This window comes from Schistosoma haematobium, chromosome ZW, assembly GCF_000699445.3.
Source record: "Schistosoma haematobium chromosome ZW, whole genome shotgun sequence".
Taxonomy (NCBI): domain Eukaryota; kingdom Metazoa; phylum Platyhelminthes; class Trematoda; order Strigeidida; family Schistosomatidae; genus Schistosoma; species Schistosoma haematobium.
In genome coordinates, this window is record NC_067195.1 from 14,856,813 (window position 1) to 14,874,551 (window position 17,739).

Consider the following 17,739-nt stretch of genomic DNA (forward strand, 5'->3'; position numbering starts at 1 on the left):
GTATCCTCACGTGGTAATGACCCTGGAGTATTTTCACTGACAGAATATCAGGGGACGGATAAATTTATGATTCTTAATATATTTGAAATAATATCGGGGAACCATCCACATGTGAAATGGGGTTATTTGTTGAGATGTAGATGGTGGTTGGAGGTAGTCAACAGTCCTGTTGACATAGTGCCCGCAGTGTCGAGTCACCTAGACTGATGGCCACATTGCAACATGATCGATAGCATTCGATCTGCACTAATAAGGACTAGATAAGCATGACACTGACCACCACCCAGTGATCAATCAATTGTGGGGTTATATGTTTCTACTCATTAGAGCGTCTTATGTTATCGACAAGTCGAATACTACCAAATGATGACTAGCAAAAGAATACTGGGCGTCTAGGACAATTCAAATTTTATCTTCAAGAATAGAGGAACCTATCTTTCAACTTCTTGTACTGACCAATGATAAGACGTCAATGGAAACTACTGGCCTGCATCCCGATGACACAACGGATTTATATGGACCATAGTCTGGGTCACAACTTATGAAGTAAATCATGTTGGTAAACCAATAAACGAACCTCCATAGACTAGGGAATCGTTTCTATTTTATGTAGTAGAAGTTAATTGTGGTCAAAGCACTGGTGTGCTAGAATTTTGTTGTAGGAGAGCCTCCAGAAGTTTAGGGATGACAAACTTGGTGATAACTGTTATCCAATCTAAGTATTTGTCAAAAACTAGCTGTCCTGTAATCATTACGCATATGTGAAACATGGTTGAAGTGTTCGCCTTCAAAATTTACTTTTATTTGGCATAGGCTCTGTGTAGCCTAGTGTATTTGATATAACTCAAGTGAATGTAAAGGATTATCAGAAACTCATTACACATAGAATTGAGTTCTTACAATCTAAGATAAAAGGATCTTAGATTACTTACTGTGCAAAACCCAGCACTACATTTTGTAGTTCTATAAAGAAACTAAGGTTAAGGGTCATGAGGCTTCAGAGTGCAAAACGCAGTTATCGGAATTCCAAGTGGTATGATTCATTCACAGAATTAAAAGAACCACACATTTATGCTGTCCAACCAATGTCATATTTACCCGATCATCATGACTCCAGCTTCCATATGTAATCCTAAGTCCAAGCTTACTTTCACAGCTAAACCAGAGATCTACTTGCATCACACCCGCTTAGGGCTCGTTTTGCTGACAGACAGATAGGAAAATGCACAACCTAGTTGCGTAAAAAGAATATATGTAAAGCCGTAGTGTAGTCTTTAGTCAAGGAAAACGCAGTGGAGCATGCATTTAAGCAAGCCAAAACTATCAACTGTCAGAAATATTCCATCGGCATCATTCCGAGACTACAATGAAACTTATCTACAACTGTCAACAAGCACATAAACTACAGCTCCCCTATTAAAAAACACAGCTGAGTCCTTTTATTATTTTCAAATTAGAGTCTAATGTACGTTCGCTTATACTGATCATTCTACATTTATAAATAGAGGAAGCACAAAAGCTATTCCGAAACTGAACATATTGTTAATCAGACTTATAAACATTTTTGCTAGGTTTTATATTGTCCATGACTGACCAAAAATTGCCTTCTGCGAAATGCTATTTTGAGTACGAAAACAAAATATTCCATGCTTCAAACCAAGCCTTTGAAAAATAGCGCGTGGATGTTCAAACCATTAAAATATATTGTTTATTAGTATAGAGTTGTGGAGATGGTTGAGTTTTAATTGAGATCATGAACCGATCAAAGTTAGACCACCAATGAAAACTTGGAAGCACTGGACTACCGTTTCGTCCTATTAAGAGACTCATCAGAAGTGCTTTCAGGTTTTCAATCGTGGTCTAGCACTGATCGGTTCATGATCACAATTATATCGTTTAGCACCCGAAACTTAGTTTCACCAAGCATGGAAGAAAATTCACATTATATAATATACAAGTAAACCAAAAGGGTTTTTATTACATGATCGACAATTCAGAAAAAGTAACCGATAAGTAGAAAATAAAGTTAAGAGATGAGACACTTTTAGAAGTAGGAAGGTATTCATATTTATTTTTTACATGAAGTCATCTGAATCATAGCCATCTTCATTTGTCCTCATTTTACTCTCAACAAACAAACGATCGTATGATCTTTTTTCTGCTTCTGCTGCACGGACTTTCTGTGCCTCAAGTTCTGACTTTTTCTTAGCAGCCAGAACAGCTTTTTCTTTGTTTTTAATGCGGATATCTCGCTTCTCTCGTTCACCTCTTAAATCAGGATGTTGGTATTGCTCTTTTGTTTTATTTAGTCGTTTTATTACATCTCCATTGCGTTTTTCAACTACGATCTTTTGCACTGCTTTATTATTGTGAAAGGCTACTTGGCCAACATCCATATCATTGGTTTTTTTCAGGTTCTCCCACTTGGTATATACAACAGTGACATCGTTGAGTTTGCAACCCTATAAAAGTACATGTTTAAAAGTTGTAATATAGACAGAAAGTAGTCATTAAAAAGAAAAACCACGCTTATAATACTTCAAAATGTCGATATACCCGTCTTAATGAGCTAAAAATGCAAACTCGGGACTTTTTTCGCCAGTATACATACTATAAAGGTCTATGAGGAATAAAGAGTTGAATCACTATCACATTTAGGTGGAGTATTTTAAATGGTTTATCTTTAATATGGCAAAACTACATCTTTCCAAATCATGTTCATCCACTTTATAGAATCGCATTGTAACAGTAAGCGGTCTGAGGAAGGATAATTCGAAGAGAACCGCAGAAAAAAGAAACATTCCTAACTTTCTTGTAGGAAGTTAAATAAACCTAGCAAACTGTAAATGACTTTTCAAAATAATGTTTGAAACCGACCTAAACTTATTCCAAATACAAGTGCACATGAAATGTACACCGCTATATAGTGATTTTAACTTCATATAAGGATTGCGTTCAAGGTGGGACCAGGCACATATATGCATCAGTACAAGTTGCCATACCTCATTAGCACAACAAGGTGAACACCAAATTCATAGAAGTAATTACTTCAATGGTAGTAATGTATAAAAGAAAGATTGTGTATAAGGATATAATACAGGAAAAAAGAATTACTTCGTAAAAAGAAAGGTATAAAGTAATTTTAATCTCACGGTTTAAGGGAAGACAAAGAGTATATACACCGCCATTGTGATCGATTCTGAGCCAATGCGTGTCGTGGTAATCGGTGTTCAGGTATATGTAACACGTGGCCCAGGCATCTTAGCCTATGAGGATTCACAACCTCATCAACTGATTTACCATCATTGCTTAATAACTTGCGTCTAGCCTTAATATTACTTACCCGGTGAACCCAGCAGATGCCAGCAATATTTCTAAGACATCTGTGATCAGATACTAGTAGATTACGAGTATCCTCTACTCTTAATGACCACAATTCGCACCCATAAAGTAGAACAAAACGAACTGCCGCACAGTATACTCGTCCCTTAATTGATAGACGGATATCTCGCCTTCGCCATAGGTGACGTAAGTTGGCAAAAGCCAAACGAGCCTTTCGAATCCACGCAGAGATTTCATCAGACACCAACCCATCACGGCTGATCAGACCTCCAAGATAAGTGAAGTTGTCAATGTGTTCAACTACTTCACTCCCTATCCTTAGTTCAGGTGTTGACGTAGACCAGTCCTGAATCAACAACTTGCATTTAGAGGGAGAGAAGCGCATTCCAAAACATTCTGGCATTGTTGCTCAGTGCTACCAAAAGATTCTGCATTTTACCAGCGTCTTCACCAAACACGACTATGTCATCTGCGCATTCTAAGTCGATAAGTGGACCTCTTGGTAGATCAATGCACGAAAATTCAGTCGACGAGAACGTTATTTTCCGCACTAGGTTTATGATGAAGTTGAACAAAAATGGAGATAGTGGATAGCCTTGACGGAACTACACAAGGTTGCAAAATCAGATGATAGTTCGCTATAAGCTCTGATTTGACTAGTTTGTGTACTTCTGAGGTACACCTTTCAATAACAGACACTGCCACAGAACTTTTCGATCTATAAAATCAAATGCTGCTTTTAAGTCAAGAAAGACCACCATCGTCGGACGCCGACAAACATACTTGCATTCCAAAATATGACGAATGGTGAATAAGTGGTCGATACAGCCACGACCAGGTCTGAAGCCAGCCTGATTTCCTCATGTTTGCAGTTCACGAGTCTTTGTTAGGCATCCGATAATTATTGAGACTAGTATTTTAGATGCTTGGAAGGAGATCAATACCCGAGAATTCAGTCGACGAGAATGTTATTTCCATCAAAAGGTCTATGATGAAGTTAAACAAAAATGGAGAAAGTGGACAGCCTTGACGGACACCACTTGAGGTTGCAAAAGCAGATGACAGTTCGCCATAAGCTCTGACTCGACTAGTACTAGGTACTATATTTGTTAAACTAATCTCTCTATGGATGTCACAGGATGATTTTAACCCTCTCTTATATATTGGGACGATAAGTGATTGCGACCAGTCATATGGGATAACGTCTAACTCCCGGATCTTAGCCAAAATATTAGTCAGCCTAGTCGCTAAAATTGGACCACCACCCTTAAACACCTCTGGAGTCGATCTATCTGGACCACTTGCTCTTCCTCATTTTAGATTAGCTATGGCTTTCTGAACTCCAGTTATATTCGTGGGGCCCAGTTCAATGTTCCATTCACACTGTCTGAGAATGGAGGGTAGTTGTAGAGTAGCTAAAGGCCAGCTGAACTGTTCTCTAAAATGTTCCACCCATCGTTCTAAACGTCTGGACTGGGAGCAGATGAGAGTGTTTTCTTTTCCCGAGATAGTCTCATGTACAATCGACTTAATAATTCCAGTTTCTTTTATTAGTCTGAAAAGCTGTCTGGCGTTACCTACAGTTTCTGCCTTTTCCATCTCTTTTGCTTTCGTTGCCCACCACTGCTCACGGTCGTTCCTTAGACTTTTGGTTAACCTATATCTGATTTGTTTTCGCTCTTTATCGTGTTCGGAGCCAGATGGGATAAGTTCACGATAATCTATCAGTGCTAAAGACTTAGTAGAAATCCATTGATTTTTCGTGACCTTTTGGTCCAAATCACTAATAGATGTCACTGCTGTTTCCACAGCTGTTTGTATAGCTTTCCAAGCAACATCTGGGTCAGCCTCGTTTTCAGAACTACCTAAGTGTGACCTCAGTTGTTCCTGGAATCTACTTTTGGCTTTTCGTCAATGAGTTCAACTCTAATGGGTCTTCCTTAATGTGGTTTTTCTGCATCCAGTGAGGCGCAAGCAGATGCGTGTCCGTATTAGGGCGTGGTCGTAGTCCAAGCAGGTACTCCAGAATGAGCGACAATCATGTGCCGACCCTCTCCAACGATGACTGATGGCAATATGGTTTATTTGAGTTCATCGTTGGTTTGGTGCAGGGGTCGCCATGTTAGACGATGTCTCTCCTTATGCTTAAAATTTGTGTTTGCTAAAAATAAACGATTGTCTGAGCACAGTTGCAGCAGACGATCACCATTATCTGTTCTCTGTGTCGGAATACTAAAATATCTACCTAAATGCCTTTCTGTTTGGTTTAAACTACCTACTTGGACATTAAAGTCACCCCCTACGAGTACTATGTCTGAGCGTTTAGCTTTCTGAAGAAGTTCGGACAGCTTTCTGTAAAATTCATCTTTCACTTCGTCTGAGCTGTAGTCAGCGACAGCGTAGGCAGAAACAACGTATGTCTCTATCCTCCCGAATTCTTATGGAGCCGTTCCGCTGAACAACACATACACGACTATTAACGGGGATCCATTCTAATGGTGCTTGTTCTGCCCTCATGCCTAGTGCTATGCCTACACCCGTCAGTCCACGAGAACTAGCTATCGGGTCGCCAGATAAACGGAGGGTGTATCTCGTCGGCTCTCCGTTCCACCGAGGTGAGGTTAAGTGAGTGATCACACTAGGATCCTGTATGTGTGTTTCGGAGACACAGCGTACATCAATGGTATGAGATTCTAGGGTTTCAGCTAAAGAGGATGCGTACGTTGAAGGCTTCAATGTGTAGTTTGGAGCGAGGTTCCAGTAGACCTGGGGCAGCGTTTCGCGCACTAGAATCGTTGTACATGGTGACACTTGAGGAGAAAGCCGAAAGAGGAAGTTTGGAGTTAAAGGCCAATGTAGGAGGGATAGTAGGAATTGAGGAGGGAGGTTGATTATGAAAAGAGTGGTCTTGAGTGCTGTTAGAGGTATGAGGGCGGTTATCACTTCCCGGTTGCCCACACCGTAGAAGGTTTCTTCTGGAGGTACCTGAAAAGGAAATTGGGTTAGTGGTGGTCTTAGTGACCTGAGAGAGTGACCGCAGCGTCCAAGGGATAGCTGCTCAAGGCCGGTCGCACACGACCTTTCTGTGGGCATTTTTTATGTTAGCTCCGTACTTGTTGGGACCTTACCGCCGGAGATGGATATCTGTGGGATAAGGCGAGCTGTGCACTTTTAGGGTCGACCGTTTCTAACCCCACCCTTACTTGTGTGAAGGCAGCATCGCTGTCATGCTGGTTGTCTAAAGGAAACACCTTACTGCTGTCACACCTCTGTATAGTCAGCAGGACGACTTCGCCGTCGGACCTTGGACTTGCTGCTTTTAGTCTTACCGCTCTTCAACTGACTGTCTGGCATGGTAAGACCTAGAGGAACGACTATTCCAACCAGTATAGCTCGACTGGTTCATCACGATAGGCAAACCCCACCGGTATCGAATGTAGCAACTTCTGAACAATACATTAGATTTGGGTCCTAAATGTTTCTTGGAAATAGGGTAGTCATAAGATTGAGGATGATACATAATACACAGTCAATATATTTGTGTGAGGTCTGGGATACTGCCCGGGTGCCCAAATCGAAGCAGGTGGTTTTCTTAGGAGGCCACACCCGGAGCCTTTGACCTAAAGATCTAAAGGTGTACATTATACATTGAAAGCATGTGATGAAATATCTATGAACTTTTGTTGTGCTTTATTGTCAATGTGATATCAAACACAATAGTAAATTATAAGCCTGATGATATTCTTAATCATTAACGATAAACGTATTGATACCATTGTCGTTACTTAACTAATGCACAGTAAAGAGTTTGATATCACAGTTATAACCCTAAGTATAGACATCTTATTTGATCTCTTAGTGTATAAAGTGAGACTTAATACCAAGAAAAGACTATGCTGAGTTGTATTTCTGCTACCTTGATGCGGTGGTCGGACTTGCCTATCGTGATGACCCAACCGAGCTATATTGGCTGGAACATATGTTCCTGTAGGTTCTACCATGCCAGGCAAGTCGATCGGAGAACGGTAAGACTAAAAGCAGCAACTCAAGGTCTGAGGGCGAAGTCTTACTGCTGACTATACAGAGGTGTGACAGCAGTAAGGTGTTTCCCTCAGACAACCAGCATCTGCAGCGATGCTGCCTTCCCACAAGGAGGGGTGGGGTTAGAAAAGGTCGACCCTAAAAATGTCACACCTCACCTTACCTCACGGATTTCCGTCTCCGGCGGTAAAGCCCTTTGAAGAACGGAGCTAACACATTAAAAACCTTCCACGAAAAGGCCGTGCGCGACCGGCCTCAAGCAGTTGTCCCCTGGGCTTTGCGGTCACGCTCACAGGTCTTTGAGACCAACACTAATCCAATTTCCTTCTCAGGTTCCTCAAGAAATACCCTTCCACGATATGGACAGCCGGGAAGTGATATCAGCTTTCATACCCGTGACAACACATGAGAACAAGTTGGTCACATTCAAATCCTTCCTACACCTCCTAATAACTATATTTTCTTCCGCGACTAACCCTACTCACGTCCCTTTATCACCTCGCACCGCTAGGGCAAACGATTCGAGTACGCGGAACGTTATTCTTGATCTCCTAAAACCACGCTCTAAACTACATGTAGGAGCTCTCAAAGTCCGAACACTGTGCCAAATAAAACAACAGGCTTCCTTGGCTAAGACTTTAGAATCCCGCGCCATTTATATGTGCTGCGTCTCCGAAACACGCGTAAAGGATCCGAGTAGCGTCATTCATTTGACCTCACTATGTCAAAATAAAGAACCATCTCGATCGATGCTTCGTGTATCTGGAAGCCCAGATGCTGCTTCTCGTGGACTCGCCGGCGCAGATATAGCATTGAGTCCTAGGGCAAAACTAGCTCTCTTAGACTGGATCCCAGTAGACCGTCGTTTGTGCGCTGTCCGACTAAACGGAACAGTGAGGACTCGGAAAGATAGTGACACTCGTCGTTGCCTCTTCGTCGTCTCTGCCTATTCTCCCACTGACTGCAGCACAGATGATGTAAAAGATGAGTTTTACAGAAAGCTCTCCGACCTTCTCCGAAAAGCTAGGCGCTCGGATGTAGTAATAATGGCCGGTGACTTTAATGCTCAAGTAGGTAAACTAAGCGATAGGGAAAGACACCTGGGTGGATCTTATAGAGTCGTGGCTCAAAGAACAGATAATGGCGACCGTCTGTTTCTTGTAAATACTATCTTTAAGGATAAGAAAAACATCTTTTGACATAGCAACCACCAATGGAGAGGCTCGATTGAAGACTGTCGCTCATTCTGGAGCACATGCCTAGATTCAGATCATGCTCTAGTGCGAGCGCGTATCTGTCTGCGTCTTACTGGACGTAGGAAAGATGCTGTAAGGAAACCTCCTAGGGTCCTACTTAATGATAGCCAAGCTAAGAATGTATTTCAGGAACAACTAGAAAAACAGTTAGGCAGCCATTATAAGTGATGCTCACATTGAGGGAGCGTGGAATATCCGAAAAGCTGCGGAAACAACAGTGATATCTGCTAGTATGGTAACCCGTAAGGTTAGGGAGCAACACTGGATCTCAGCAGCATCTACCGCACTGATAGATGCTCGGAAACTCATTCCATCTGGCTCTGAACATAACGAAGAGCAGAGTCAGCTTAAGCGCAGGCTGATAAGAAGCCTACGCAATAATCGCAAATAGTGGTGGGTAGCGAAAACAAGAGAGATGAAAAAGGCAGCGGCAATAGGTAATAGCAGACAATTGTTCAGACTTGTTAAGGAAACCGACTGTTAGCAAAACACTCTCAGAGAAAGATGGACATATTATACATTCTCAATCCAGGAGATTGGATCGATGGGCAGAACACTTTAGGGATCAGTTCAACTGGCCTTCAGCCACACTTCAGTTTCCCACGATCTCCAGTCGACCAGAATGGCAAGCTAACGCAGGTTCTCCGACTCTTTATGAAGTTGAGTGAGTTATAGGAAACCTGAAACGAGGAAGAGCAGCAGGCCCTGACGGGTTTACTCCTGAGATTTTTATGGATGGTGGTCCAGTATTAGCAGTGAGATCGACTGAGGTCCTAGGCAGAATTTGGGAACTAAACGTAATCCCATCTAACTGGTCTCAATCACTGATTGTGCCAGTCTATAAGAAAGGACAAAATTCCTCTTGTGACAATCACAGAGGAATCAGTTTGACAATTATAGTGTCTAAAATATTAGATTCAATAATACTTCGACGCCTAACTAAAGCTCGTGAAGAGCAGACTAAAGAAAATCAGGTTGGTTTTCGAGCTGGACGTGGTTGTATAGACCACATATTCACACCACGTCAGGCCCTAGAACATAGACACACATTTAGACGCCTCACAATATTAGTATTTCTCGACCTTAAGGCGGCATTCGACTCTGTTGATCGTGAGGTTCTATGGCAGTTTGTCACTGAAAAGAGTACCAAAGAAGTACATTAACCTTATAAAGGCTCTCTACTCAAACACAACAGGTCGAGTGAGAGCTTATGGCGAACTGTCATCAGAATTGATTACCTCCAGTAGTGTTCGTCAGGACTGTCCACTCTCTCTATTCTTATATGACTTTGTCGTTGACACGTGCTTTCAGAGACAACATTTTCTTCATCTAAATTTCCAGGAGTTGAACTTTTACCGGGAGATTTACTTGTTGACTTAGAATATGCTGATGACATAGTTTTATTTGGTGAAGATGCTGATAAAATGCAGAGTCTTCTGACCACTCTAAGCAACAATCCAACTATGTTCGGCATGCGATTCTCCCCCTCGAAATGCAAAATGTTTCTTCAGGATTGGGTTGCACCGACACCCCAACTAATGATAGGGAGTGAAGTAGTTGAGCGTGTCGACCGCTTCACTTATCTCAGAAGTCTCATCAGCCCTTGTGGTCTGGTGTGTGACGAAATCTCAGCACGGATACAGAAGGCTCGACTAGCTTTTGCCAACTTGTGTCATCTGTGACGTAGGCGAGGTATCCGTCTACCAACCAAAGGACCGGTTTACTGCGCAGCAGTTCGTTCCGTTTTACTTTATGACTGTGAAACATGGCCGGTAAAAGTAGAGGATAGTCGTAGGTTACTAGCATTCGATCATAGGTGTCTTCGAAGCATTGCTCGCATAACCACCGAGTAAGTAACGCCGTTGTTAGGAAACGGGTACTAGGCAAGGATGGCAAATCAATTGATGAAGTAGTGAAACTTCATCATTTGAGATGGCTGGGACATGTGTTACGTATGCCCAACGACCGACTGCCTCGACGTGCGATGTTCAGTGGTATAGGAGTAGGTTGGAAGAAAGCTAGGGGCGGCCAGACCAAAACACGGCACAAGTCCATGAAGTCACTGACAAGTGAACTGAGTCATGTTGGTAGGTACAGACTACCTGGTTGGGGACCGCGAGATGATAGCAACCGATGGTTAGAGACCTTGAATGATATGGCTCAAAATCGTTTGCAATGGCGCAGGTGCATCCACTCTTTGTGTTCTTCCAAATTCTAATCTTCTGAATTCTTCATGTCCCTTTTTTCCTCTTTCCAAATTTATTTCACTGTATTATACTCTTTGAATAACATCTCCAAACACTAATCTTCCTGATTACTGCTTATACTCTTATTACCTCTACCACTACGGGATTTGAATCGACCACTGCATCTCTGTGCTGTGGTGTGGCAACTCGAACTGATGTACGTACGTACGAAGTTCTACGTTGTTACTGACTGACTGACTGAAACAATAAAATGACTAAATTAGGAATCTTCGGAAACAAAACTTGGATGGGAAAGTGAGAAACAAGAACAGCAAAAAGCTAATAACGGTTAAGACCAGTTATCTTGCTCTAATGGTCTTCAAATCTTTAATTAGACAGTTGTCATTGACTTACTGTTTAAATATGAACTCGTCTTTTTTAGCGGGATATCTGTGCTACATACTGGCCAGGTCATGGAAATAAATACCATACACCAGGTGGTGGAAAGATGTATGAGCAGTGACCAACAACGCATGTTATTCTTTTAATATTACTTAACAATAAATATAAAATTTTTACCCTAAAATATGAAGGGCAATAGAATTGAATAGACAAAGATAATTTAAATATTTGACATAATTCAATAAACCTGTTTATAATATGCTTTGACCTCACAAAGATATACTTGTTTCGCAAAACATCAGAATATTATTGTCATGAAAGGTAACTAGGCCAGAAACCGGAGTAAAGCACAGGCAAAAATCGAAATCTGCAATGATTTCATGTCTTAAAGCTGAACGATAGAAATGAAGTAAAGACTAACGGAGAGTATTGAAATGCAACTTAACAGTCTGATCAACTATGGGATTGGGAAAATGGTACATAGTGCCGAAATTTTTGCGATATGTGAAACAACCTTGCTTTGGAAGGTAAATCAGTCCCCAAAACGATCTGGAAATTACAATGACCGTTAAAAAATTCGTATGTCTTATGATATAAAATTTGAAAGCATTTTCTGTGAACCGAAAAGAAATCCGAACTAACTTGGATACTGTTTTCCTTGACCAGTTGTGCACAGTCCTGTATAACGGCAGTGGGGACATCATCTAAGGTTTCCCCCTCTTTAAGCCGAAGGTAAACATGAGCAGATGATAGAGCATCTACATGAAACCAAACATCTTCTGGCCATCCCCAACGAATAAGTTCATCATTTTCATGCTTATCTTCTCCCATGTAAATAAAGTACGGAGGTTGGACAAGTTCACACTTAAAGTGCAGGACCATAATTACTGGTTACCTAACCAAAATGTAGGGGACGGATTAAATGAACTTGCAACCGACTTCCGAACACGACCGCGCTTCTTCACCACGACCTTGAACAGGCCAAATGACAACGTGCATTCCATACTTCAAATGGTTCAAATGGTTGTGGATGGAATAGAAGAAGCTTTCGCTTAACAGGCTTCCGTGTCTAGTAGCAGTGGATCACCAATACCTCGAGTCAGGAACCTAGGTATATTAACGATAATAGAGGAAAAAGAAATTGGCAAATCATAGTAAGATATTATTATTAGTTCTTAAGAATAGGTCGAGTTTTGAAGGACTCCTGGCAAGTCACTTGGACTAGCTCAGCTGGCAGCGAATTCCAGCATTTGACAATCCTTAAGGAGTAGGAGCTGTATCTACAATCCGTTCTGCTGTGTTGTGTCTCCAGTTTCTGGGTGTTACCCCTTAGTTTTGTGTTAGAGCTAAACTTAAGGGGGTGTCCAGAGGTATTAAGCATACTATAAGCCATTAAAGAGTTACCTCTAAGACGCCTATACTCTGATGAGTAAAGGTTTAGTGATTGGAGGCGCTATTCATAAGGCTTTAATTTAAGTCTGAGAACTGATTTCGTCTCTTGCCGTTGGACACTCTCCAGAGTATCTTTGTCATTTTGGAGTGAGGGAGGAGATACTATGTTTCTATATTCTAAACGGGGACGAATAAAACTGTAGAAGATTATGTGGAAAGTTCTACCGTCAAACTGGCCAAAAATGCGCTTCAATGTTACCAGTGCAAGGTTTGCTCGAAAGACATTTTTGTCACGGTTAGCGTAAGACTTCAAATAGTAGGGCACAAGCGCTCTTACGTCTTTTTCAACCTGGGATACTTCTATAGAGGAGTTTCCTAAGTTGTAACTGTAGTCTGTAACATGTCTCGGATGGACTAATTTACATTTTGAAGTTTTAAAGGTAAGTCCATTGTCATCTGCCCAACTTTGAAGTCGAGTTGGATCCTCCTGAAGTGCCAGTATATCCTCTTGGTTGCATATGTCCCTCCGAAGTTTCATATCATCAGCAAAAAAGAATAACTCAGACGATAACTGTTGTGGAAGATCGTTTATATAAATCAGGAAAAGAAGAGGTCCTAGTACTGAACCCTGGGGGACCCCACTAGGACAGTCCATAGCCTGGAAGTGAAGTTAACCCTGACCTTAAAATGTCGTTTTCTTAAATATAAAGTGAGCCAATCAGTTAGAAGTGGTTTGATACCCAATCGCTTGAGCTTACTGATAAGACATGTATGATTAACCCTATCAAAAGCTTTTGAGAAATCAAGGTAAATGATGTAAGCCTACCCCTTGAGATCAAGGATGGTTGTCTATCTGTCCCTCGCAGTCAGCAGGTTGTTTATACAAGAATGACCGTTCCTGAAACCATGCTGTTGTGGTAAAAATAAGTTTAGGGATAATAAATAGTTGTGTGTGCCGTCGCATATCAGGGACTTCATAATTTTCGAAGAGAAGAGCCACCGGTCGATAGCTTGAAGGTTCACTGTGTCAGACTCCTTTGAAAATTGGTGTGTTGTGAGCCTGATTTCAAATTTTCGGTACTGTGCCTCAGCTTAGCTAGTGTAAGAACATCGCGCTAAGCGGTGTTGCTAGGACTGAAGCTGCTCCCCACAGTATAGCAGAATGAACTATATTCGGACCAGAAGAGGTGCTTTTTTAGGTGCTGCAGTTTCCGGTACATCATGTCAGCGCTCAGGTTTACTTCAGAAAGTCCTGTGCAGTTGCATCAATATAGTTAACATGGGTTGGTTGAAATGTCCGAGAGTTTTGTTCAGGCAGAAGGTTAGCGGCGTCACTGTCGTTATGGGGCGGGTCATTAGGACTTAGCAGTTGGGAAACTCCAGTTTTGGCTTGTCGAAGAGAGGCTGCATAACAGAATAAGCTTTTCGGATTAGAGACAAATTTATCGACAAGCTTTATCTGTTATTGAAGCCTGTCTTCTTATTGCTTTTGTGCATATGTTCCTTATATGTTTGTATTGCCAGAAGGCGCCGTTTTTATCAGTTCGTCTGTATCCCGCCTAACAGTGCCTTTTGTGGCTTAGCAAACAAAGAGTGCGATTCTTGATGACTGTAGCTTACTTGTAGATTTTGGAGACCATTTGAGGAACAGACTGCTTTTTATCACATGAGATCCTGTTCAGTAAGAAATTCCAACAAGCATCCACATCAAGTTTAGGGTGAACATCCCAATCCACCTGTTGTAGACAGTCCTGTAAAGCTGACATCTTCAACCGTTTGAAATTCCAGGGCCTGTTGTTGTTGGGATATCTTAGCTCAGTTTTCTGATAAAACTGAAGGCTATGACGGCATGATCGCTCCTCCTTAAGGGAACCAAAATCAAGGTACTGTCAATTAGGGATTCTTCGTTTGTAAATGCTCAGTCCACGATCGCGTCGACGTCTAACTGTTTCTCCAACGACTTGCCGACTTCACATTTTCGAATAATCCCAGATCCACGGTAGGGTTGAAGAACCAAGCTTCAGTAGAGCTTTCACCTCCAATATACTAATGTTACGCGAAATTGAATTTAGGAAGATTGAAGTCCCTTAAAATCATGATATGAGTGAATCCGAGACACGTAGAGCGGGATAACCCTTACAGCATACGATTACCGTACTCGATGTCAGCGGTGGGCTTCCTGTAGATGACTCCAACCAGACACCTCGAGATGGTAGACAGTCTAACTGAGCACTATACGGATTTATTAGGATTGATAGACTCTTGGTTGTTCACTTGATGTACCTCCAGGCAGGATCGTAAGTATAAGGCTAACTGAACCTCAATTCCTGTTTTTCTGTCATTGCGAAACAAGGACATCCCGGGTATTGCTAGCTCCTGGTCCGTAAACTGAGAAGATATCCAAGTTTCAGATATTTCTATCAAATGAGCACTATTATCATTGCTGATTTTATGGAAAAACCCAGACCAGTGGGTATGATGTTGATTTCTCCTATCAGTGGAAAACTCCGATATGGGTGTTACGCATTTATGTGAAAAAGAATTTATTATTAACTTCAATGTTTAAGTCCTTCAAGGAATAATTACGGTAAATGATTCTCTATCATATGATAATCAAGTTTACTATGCATTCCAGTATAAATGTTTCTTCCTTGTTTGAGTAAGCCAAAAATGCAAGGGATTGACAAGCGTTTGTAAATCATGCCTGTAAAAATGGCGTGTACCTGCCCTTGCAGGAATATATTATTATTATTTTTACCACGCCATTTTTTCAAAAACCCAACCCTCATGCATATGAATTGTTATTATTATCACAAACTTCGACTACTCCATCGGTCCAGCCTAACTATAGCTAACTGTTTCTTTTAGAAGAGAATATGAGAGACAGGTGGAAGCCAACAGAGTGCCAAACTTGATGGGCTGCCACCGGGCGACATTTTGGAGGTAGTTGAAAAAGTTAATAAATAGAATTTTGAAGAACTAAAACATGACAGTTACCAAAGTACGAACCCGAAGTATTAGACATCCTAACGATTTAGACGACGTTATAGATTTACAAATGCGCATTCATTCCTGCGATTACCTGGTGTAGTTGCAGTCATTGTTCACTAACAGCATCCGCCAGTATTGTTTCGTTTTTTCATCAAATCACATTTAGGAAGTACAGGTACGGAGATTTCGCCACAAATAAATCTGTTAATTAAATAGAAGCTTGATAGGATTGTCATTCGTATGATGGAGGTGCAGTCACTGTTCAGAAGACAAATGAAATCCTTGGCAATTTTCATACGTTTATTCCCAAGCTCTCGATGTCCAAAAGAAATGCGCTGCGTAGTCACCACAATAAAGAACCCAGATTTCTGGACTCAGGAGTGCACTACCACATTGGACTGAAATCAAATTTTCTGAGGCTTTCATTTATTTGGCTCCGCAAGACCAATTTCGGCGAACTGAAATTATAACTCAACTATTATGGCTTGTCAGTGTCTAAAAGTATCGAACAACAGTTGTAGCCTATCCTAGGTCGCCTTGTATATTCTTGGCTGGTGTCTATCGTGGTGAAATAAAACCATCTAATTTCAACGAGCTGAATACACAGAGACAAACTTGAGAATGAAGAGGAGTATTAGAGCTTACAACCAAAAAAGGGATAGCAACAACAGCTAAACATTTGCGAGAGAAGGAAATACGAAAAAAACCATATGACACGACGAAGAAACTATGAGGGAAATATGGAAAACCAGAGACACCAGTCAAGGACAAAGAAAGCCATATGAGCACCGAGATTCAAGATGGGCAGAACACTTTGAGGAACTCTTGAACAGGCCAAAGTAATGCATGGAAGACAGTTGACAGATGCATTCCAAGTAAGGACCGGAACCAGATTGGGCTGCTTACTCTCACCATGTTTCTTTCTTCTGGTGGTTGACTGAGTTATGAAGACCTGCACATCAAAAGGGATGCACGGAATATTATGGACAGCTTAGACGCAACTCGATGATTCGGAATCTGCAGGCGACCTGGACCTTCTATTCCATACACACCAACGAATGCAGGTCGAGACAAACAATATAACAGAAGCCGCTGCATCAGTAGGCCTAAACATACACAAGGGAAAAATCATGATCCTCAAATACAATATGGAGAACACCAACACAATCACACTTGCTGAAGAAACCCTGGAAGTGATAGAATCTTTCATGTACCTTGGAGGCACCATCGATGAACAAGGAGTATGACATACAGACATAAAGGCGAGGATTGGCAAAGCAATGCCTGTGTTCCTACAGTTGAAGAACATATGGAACTCCAAACAAATATCATTCAACATCAAAGTGAGAATCTTCAATACGAACGTCAAGACAATCCTACTGTACGAAGCTGAAACTTGGAGAACTACTACAACCCTCATCAAAAAGATGCAGGCATTTATAAACAGATGTCTACTCAAGATATTCAATATCTGTTAGCCGGATACCATCGGCAACAGCCTACTGTGGGAGAGGACAGGTCAACTCCCAGTTTAAGAGAAAGTTGGGGAAAGCCGTCGGAGGTGGATAGGACATACCCTTACGAAGATAATCAAACTAAACGAAGTAAGCGCTAACTTGGAGTCCTGAAGGGAAGCAGAAAACAGGGAGGCCGAAGAACGAATTACGTCGAAAATTGGAAGCAGACAAGAAAAGGATGAATGATAAATGGAAACAACTGGAAAGGACTGCCCAGGACAGGGTCAGATGGAGAATGCCAGTGTGTGGCACTTACTCCTTTACGAGTGGTAACAGGCATAAGTAAAAAAAGTTGAAAAAAATGATCAGTCATCTGTTTTTGGCTCTTCCTGTAACAAAATAATATTGCAGAACGACATAAATTAACTGCTATAACGGATGTGTAGGCAGCCATTAGAACTTAATTCTAACAATTTTAGTGATGCAAATAAGTAACTGTGGCGAACCATATCGCCACACAATTAGTAGAGTTGTTTCATGCAAGGTAGTGGACTATAGGGATCTTAATGTCATGATAAGCAACGAACTGGAAACCACATGTAACCGCAAGGCTTGCAGACTTATGGTCTACTATGATATTAGTACTGCTTTAATAATAGACCTAATCCTAAA

The 17,739-nt window shown here is 41.4% G+C and overlaps 1 protein-coding gene across 1 annotated transcript; it reads right to left on the reverse strand.

Annotated features, from left to right (window-relative positions):
* Positions 1 to 103: 103 nt before the first annotated feature.
* On the reverse strand, positions 104 to 12,512 carry CCDC25 (Coiled-coil domain-containing protein 25). Its single transcript, XM_051210501.1, has 2 exons — positions 11,870 to 12,512; positions 104 to 2,462 (listed from the first exon to the last, which is right to left on the reverse strand). Exons 1-2 carry the CDS (start codon positions 12,107 to 12,109, stop codon positions 2,076 to 2,078), a joined length of 627 nt encoding a protein of 208 aa, XP_051070497.1. The 5' UTR covers positions 12,110 to 12,512; the 3' UTR covers positions 104 to 2,075.
* Positions 12,513 to 17,739: the final 5,227 nt, after the last annotated feature.

What these genes read in the sequence shown, in the direction of transcription:
- CCDC25 (XM_051210501.1), bottom strand. Translation starts at nt 12,109, where the DNA reads ATGGTCCTGCACTTTAAGTGTGAACTTGTCCAACCTCCGTACTTTATT. An exon ending in TCAAGGAAAACAGTATCCAA is followed by an intron (nt 2,463 to 11,869) that starts GTTAGTTCGGAT and finishes GTACTTTTATAG; the next exon opens with GGTTGCAAACTCAACGATGT.